Source organism: Drosophila bipectinata, chromosome 3R (genome assembly GCF_030179905.1).
Source record: "Drosophila bipectinata strain 14024-0381.07 chromosome 3R, DbipHiC1v2, whole genome shotgun sequence".
NCBI classification, from domain to species: domain Eukaryota; kingdom Metazoa; phylum Arthropoda; class Insecta; order Diptera; family Drosophilidae; genus Drosophila; species Drosophila bipectinata.
The window spans coordinates 4,821,558-4,828,700 of NC_091739.1; the positions used below are offsets into that span (position 1 = coordinate 4,821,558).

Here is a 7,143-nt window from a genome sequence, read left to right on the forward strand (position 1 = left end):
TGCTTGATATGTCTGATATTTGCGCCAGAGGAGCATATTAACCGTGGCTGGCCGTCCGTTCCGGCCATGAGCTGTATGTTGTGTATGCTCAAGTGAGAGTCCGGAGCCGGGGAAGTGGATGTGTCCTGCATGGGAGGTAGTTTTTATCTACAGCCCCGCTGACAGCTGGAGATTTGGCTCTTCCTCCGGCCCTGTTCCCCACTGATTGCTTACAATGTGCCTGCTCGCTTGGCTCCACCCATAGCCCGCCATCCACACGCCCCAGACCAGCGTCCTCATTTCAGTTTTTTACAAAAAAATGCGAAAATCCCTGTTGGAGCAAGCGTTGTCGTCGGCGCATCGTCATCGCTGCTAAAATTGAATTGGAATTGCTTCAGCTTCAATGGCAGGCAAACGACAGGCAATCTGTTGAGTCTCCTCTGATTGAATGAGAAGCACAGGAACAAGGTCGCCAAAGGAGCAGGAGCAGAAGGCGGGAGTCGGGAGTCGGCTGTGGGTGTGGATGTGGATGGGAGTCGGAGAAAAGCGTAACGAATGCGCGTAATGCGCTTGGATGGATGAATCCCGGCCCACTCACTGAATACGAGTGCGATTTAATGGTAATATGTTGTGCGACAAGCTCCATCGTCATTATCTGCCATTTCTGTTAAATCGACGAAGACCTTTGATTCGTAGAAACCTTTAAAATCGACATGGCCTTGCAAAGGCTGTGAAAAGAGGGGGCCAAAACAATAATATTTACAAAAGTGAAAAATGTTTACGATTTCCATTAGGAACGAGAAGTTAAAAATAGAAAATGCTGAAAAAAACAACTTTATTTGGTTGTTGAAATGTCAAATATACTTAGCGTATACGTGATATTTTGTATTGTAACTTTAATTAAGATGTAAGGGCTTATTATAATTTTTTCTAAGCAAGCATATTTTTAGAAATTGAAAATTATCTTTGTGTGAGATTGTTTCAAATAGTTATATTATATATATTTTTGTTATTCAGTTTTTATTAGCTTGTAGTTACTGTAGTTCCATTAGCATTGGCTGTTCAAAACGTAACAAATATAACACCAAAACGATGCGGTGAAAATGTTAATAATTAGTGCAATTACGATAAAAAGGCTGCAAACATCTTGGCCATGTGTCGATAAGCAGTTACCAAATAAAGGCAAGAAAAGAGATAATGCTAACAAATGTACGAACACGCGAATGCGGTGAAAGAGGTGTTATAATTTCGCTCTTGGTCTTTCTAAGCAATGCGAAAAATCTGGCAAATTCAACCTGTGGGGGCGGGTGGGCGAATCAATTTAGTAAACAAAAAAACAAAGATGCAGGGAAAACGGCTAATTGACCGCTCTCACATTCAAAATTGTGGCCAAGGCGTTTATCAACACGGTTTTCGCTCTTGGCTGATAGATCAGGCCCAACCAGGGTAGTCAACGTAAAAGTTTCATTCATAGTATTTTCATATATATACTGTTATAGCTCATCGCTAACATATTTAAAACTTAAAATATGTGTAACAGTTTTCTTTTTAAAAACTTCTTTATTACAATCAATATAAAATTCTTTAATATTATATTTTCTTCCAAAGAACTTATTTACCATTAAATCATGACAACCCTGCTTCGCTCTTGCGCCGCCGCTCTCGCTCTCGCAACCAGACCTCACAGCTGACCCACTAACAACAATCGCTGTCGTCACCAGAAGTATTTTGGTGTTGTTGCTGGTTGCATTTTATTTATCTTGCAAAACTAAAAAGAGATCAAACAAACGGTGGGAAAACATTCCGCGACAACGCAACAATTTGCAGCCAAGCAGCACGTGTGCCACTGTGCCAAAATTAGCAACGGGACTAGAGCGGGAGGAACACTTTTCGTGCGAGTGACGTGCTTGACATTGAACAACATTCGCGCGGGCCTCAGTGAAATAAGCAAAAATAAAACGAGGAAGCGCCAATAAAACCAATACCAACGAAAGGCGTCAGCCGTATCAGCTGTTGGCCAAGTGCGTGCGGGTGAAAAAATTCATTATTAATTGTGCCACAGGCGAAGCCACAGCCCACTGATTCCTCGCCAGTTTTCCACATTCCCTCCCCAGTTGAGTTGAATTTCCAGTGCAGCGATACTAGTAGCACCAGCACGAGCAGCAGCAGCAGCAGGGGCAGCGGTAGCAGCAGCAATCTGAACTGGAAATTGCAGGCAATTGAGCGAGCATTTACTCAAATCGCTGTTGTGTAATCACTTGTAAAAGATGAGCGCTCCTCCCAAGAAACAGAGCTCCAATGCCATCAAATTTCTGTTTGGTGGCCTATCCGGAATGGGTGCCACGTTAGTGGTTCAGCCCCTGGATTTGGTAAGTTTCTCATTTCCGAAATGTGTGTGAAACTTGACTTCAAATTTCTCTCTCTGGATAGGTGAAAACCCGCATGCAGATCTCGGGAGCTGGCAGTGGAAAGAAAGAGTTCCGGAACTCCTTCCATTGCATCCAGACGATCATTGGCAAGGAGGGACCCCTGGCTCTCTACCAGGGAATCGGAGCGGCATTGTTGCGACAGGCCACCTACACCACCGGTAGGTTGGGCATGTACACGTACCTGAATGATCAGTTCGTGGAGCGATTCAAGCACAATCCCGGAGTTCTTCACAGTATGGCCATGGGAACGATAGCCGGAGCTTGTGGTGCCTTCATCGGTACGCCCGCTGAGGTGGCGCTTATCCGCATGACCTCCGATGGTCGCCTGCCGGTGGCGGAGAGGAGAAACTACACCAACGTGCTCAATGCGTTGACCAGAATTACGTCGGAGGAAGGAATCACGGCTCTCTGGAGGGGCAGCTTGCCCACCGTGGGCCGTGCCATGGTGGTGAACATGACTCAGTTGGCCAGTTACTCGCAGTTCAAGGCCTACTTCCGGGATGGACCTCTTAAAATGCAGGAGGGCATCAAACTGCACTTCTGTGCCAGTATGTTGAGCGGTCTTCTGACCACCATGACGTCCATGCCATTGGACATTGCCAAAACTCGCATCCAGAACATGAAGACTATTGATGGCAAAGCAGAATACCGGGGTACTCTGGATGTGCTGTTTAGGGTGGCTCGCCAGGAGGGCATCTTCGCGCTGTGGAAGGGATTCACACCCTACTACTGCCGGCTGGGCCCGCACACTGTGCTGACCTTCATTCTGCTGGAGCAGCTCAACCAGGGCTATAACAAATACGTTATTAACAGCCAAAAAGCCACCGGCCTGTAGAATGAACGGCCAGACGAAGAGAGATAACCGAAGCGTGTATATAACGTTAAGTTTAAAGTGTAAACCAACATAGGGCATTTAAATGTCGGCAATTCCGGAGACAATATTACGATATAACGACAATTAGCTTGGAAGTTTAATGAAAGTTTTGTAGCGCCATAATAATGGATTCTCAATAAAGCACAACATGTTAACGAAAGTGTCTAAACTTTTCAACTATTATGGGTTGATAATTTGATTCATATTGTCATTCTCCCCTTGACTTTAGCCCGCTATCTTTTTTTCAAAGTCATAAGCAGACTTCTATTTCGGTCGCCGGGCTGGCTTGTCATGTGTGTGGAGTGGGTGGTGGGTGTTGGCACATATGTTGTTATTGCACTTTAATTATTCCGAGCCCGTGTGTCAAGCAAACAACGCCCCACTCTCTGCTGGAATCACATATGTAGCTTCTGTTTACTAATTCCCCTGATAAACTTATCGCAGCTCAGCCCGAGCGGTGCCCAATGTTTGCCAGTGCAAAGTATAAATCCCAACGATAAACTCCGGCACTAAAGATTGCAAACATATTCGTAGTTTTCGCTTTCATTGATAAGGGAAATCGCCTGATAACCTTTGTTCGAGTCTTAGTCAATTAACAGTCGGCCCATAAAGTTTTCTATCATGTTTTGATTGTCAGTGCGACTGTTGTATATCTTTGTTTTCCGAGTTGTTCATTTATTGAATGCCCTTTATGACTGACGATAATTGAATAATTTGATAGAACCAGCAAATTGGCCAAAGGAACGCAAACCGAAAGGCCACAAAAACTTAATTTGAATTTCTCTGGCTGCTTCTGTGGTTGTTGGAGAATTTTTATTTATTACAAACTGACCATAAAAATCCTCGCGAAAATTTATTTAAAAAGTTTTTTATTATGCCATAAGTTTGTTAACTGAAGCGTTACAGTATTCGTGTGGCGGAAGTGGGCCGCTCTGAGGGGGTAATAATAAGCGAGAATTACCCGAAAGCCAACAGCATGAACCCCATATTAAATATATTTTATAGGGCCTTGGCAGAACGGTCGGTGCCTTGGCTGGAGTTTTCAGATTACCGAATAGTATTTGGGTAATAAAATATTTTCAGCTCGGTCTGCATTTAACCTCATCGCCGCATCTCACTGAATTTTTCCCCTCCAGCTGGTGCGACAAATCAAAAGTTTATCTCGTAAATAAATGAACAAAATCTAACTTGACCACAGGGTATGGGCCTTGTATTAAAAACTTGCACTTGCTTATGAAAAGCCTCCGACTTGGAGACTCTTTTTCTGTCCTTACTTTACTGGAAAAGTTTAAGCTGACTCCTGCCTAAGATGCTGCGGGATATTAGTTATCCTTTGGCCCGGATACTTAAGGGTAATTAAAGGCAGCCGGAGGGTGCGTCCTCTAATTGGCTTCGTTAGTGGGAAAAAGTACTTGCTTTGAGGCACATTTGAATGGTGCCATTTACGGAGAAGGAATAATATCGATTTTCGGGATTCAATTGGAATTCGGAAATTTAGATAATTTGTAGCGTATGATCGAAGCCAAATTGGATTTCCTTTGACAACTATTTAACTGGCAATTGAGCCTCCATTTAACTTTGGGTTATGCTCTTACCGCAAATGTCAACGCCTATTTTACATTCAGTTTTTAATTAACACTCAAAACATCGGCCCACCACCGGGGAAAATACAGATAAAACGAAAAAGAGACGCCCGGCCGTGTAAATGTAATTAATTCAATGTCCCACACGACCAACCAAGCCAATTCATCCATGGCCTTTCCAACCGCCCATGCAGGCACACAGTCCACCCACTTCCGCCCATCCATACATTCAAACAAACTTCAATTAGGGCCAAATAAAACGACTATCTTTGCCTTTGGCCAGTGGCAGTTGGCTCTGATTTTCGGGAAATTCTTTTCCGCGGCCACAGCTGCTACCATTTTGAATACCCTGTAGGCGCTTCTCTAAAACGATTTATTGGAAAAACATTTACATTAAATTCGCGAATTAATTATTTGAAAGCGTAAGCTGTTCTGTGCCTTTTGTTCTTTAAGAGGCTTGCCAAATTCTGTGAAATGCAAACAACAATTAATTATACAAATTATTTTGAAATAGGAACCGAATATAAAGCCTCTTGATATTTTCACGTTCTTGGATGTGGCCACGAGGCGTATGCGTGATTTCGTGAAAGAAGCTGTGTGGTTTCTATTCAGAATTTATAAATACCTGACTTTAGTATATGGATGTATCTTTGATTTGCAAAAAAAAAACTGAAAATATATATGTAAGTAAAAAGCACCAGACTGAGACATTACTGGATAACAAAATCAAGTCACATTTCAGCAAATACCCGTTTTATTTTTCGAAATTTGGTCCGATTGATTTTGGTATTAATGCGTTTTGGGCGCCCCCAAGGCAGCTCCCTATCGATCGGCATTATGCCAGAGGGGGTCTCGGAGTCGACTGGACTGGATGAGGCAATGGAATTGGATTTGGGATCGGGAACAGCTAGGCCGATGTGGAAAAAAGCCTCAGTGGACGGATGGCTAACCCCCCGTTCGCCCACGGTCATGGCTCATAATTCAGCGTTTTCAGTTAACTGGTTGGCTGTCCGATTTGCTGGCTGGTTTAGTTGGGTCTGGTTTGGTGGCTTGGCTTTGCCGACCAAGCTCTGAGTGGTTTGCCGGCCATTTGGTGCTCGTATTGTTTTTCGTGCTGCTCTTTATGTTACGCTAATTGCAATACGATGCTGCGTGGAGTGGCACGCCCGCCCCGAAGCGTCAAACTAATTGCTTTTGCAAAACATTTGAAACGCGCAACTTTTTCAATTTATCTGTTTAGCGATGCTGCCTGTCCTTAGCTTGTTGCGACTATTTACAATGTCCTCTAAAGTGTACTGTTGCATGGTCGCAAATTCATCATAAGCAAGGACAATAGCAATGCACTTTATTTAGATCCTGTTGGAAAAAAATGTGGCGCTTTAAAGACGAGCACTTGTACTTCCAAGTACCAGAATACGGGTCTTTTGAAAAGAATATCTTGTAAATAGTTTTGAGATTCATATTTTTTTGAAACAATTTATCCCGGGTCACTGTTTATCTGTGTGCATAGCATTGGCGGAGAAAGGGAGAGGCGGGAAAAAACAGCAACGCCGCCAGCGGAAACGGAAATGCAGAACAACTGCTCGCTGTGTTGTGTTCGTTCGCTGTTTCAATATTTTTTCCCTTGGCTGTTGCCTGTCGCCGCCAACCCGAATTTCCTTTGCAACTTCCGTTTTCCCATTAGGCGTGTACATAAAAACGTTGAACCAGCGCTCGAGACTTACCCAACTAGAAAACAGACAAGTAGCGCTCATCGCACACACAAAACTTTGCTGCCGGTTGAAAGTTTTTAAATTGATTAGTTTGTAGCCATCCCAGCGAGGATTTGAGGCATCGGGCGGTATCCCCTGAAAGACCAAGTATAAGCGAAACTGCATCCACTCGACATTAGCCAAGTGGCTGCATTTCAATTAGCCGGGCCCTGGCAAACATGCTTATAAGGGGATCTGCGGCGGGCCGAAGTTTGGACAACAAAGTTTGCCGAGACTCTTAGCTCCTTGTCTGCTCAATTGAATGCATTCGCGGTGATTTAGGGATTTTCTAAAAATTACAGTGGATTACGACTGATTTTGTAGTCCTGAGTGGACTTAACAAGCACTTTAAAACCTTGTCCAGTAAAAGCAAACCCTACTGTCCTCCAAAAGTGTTACTTAACAAGTTCCAATTTCCTTAAGGACCACCTTTCTAACCCCTTGCTTGGATAATTCTTGAGTGGGATCCGAGCCCCAAAGATTGAATAATCTAGGTGGGGAAGTGTGCAAATTTGTTTGTTCCTTCA

At 43.7% G+C, this 7,143-nt stretch overlaps 1 protein-coding gene across 1 annotated transcript; it reads left to right on the forward strand.

Annotated features, from left to right (window-relative positions):
* The first annotated feature begins 1,663 nt into the window (after window positions 1-1,663).
* LOC108127408 (mitochondrial 2-oxoglutarate/malate carrier protein) lies at window positions 1,664-3,442 on the forward strand. Its single transcript, XM_017244458.3, has 2 exons — window positions 1,664-2,348; window positions 2,410-3,442. Exons 1-2 carry the CDS (start codon window positions 2,247-2,249, stop codon window positions 3,241-3,243), a joined length of 936 nt encoding a protein of 311 aa, XP_017099947.1. The 5' UTR covers window positions 1,664-2,246; the 3' UTR covers window positions 3,244-3,442.
* The last annotated feature ends 3,701 nt before the right edge of the window (window positions 3,443-7,143 follow it).

Excerpts from the sequence above, each read along its gene's own strand:
- LOC108127408 (XM_017244458.3), top strand. The coding sequence starts at position 2,247 with ATGAGCGCTCCTCCCAAGAAACAGAGCTCCAATGCCATCAAATTTCTG. Across the intron at positions 2,349-2,409 it reads TGGTTCAGCCCCTGGATTTG|GTGAAAACCCGCATGCAGAT; the intron begins GTAAGTTTCTCA and ends CTCTCTGGATAG.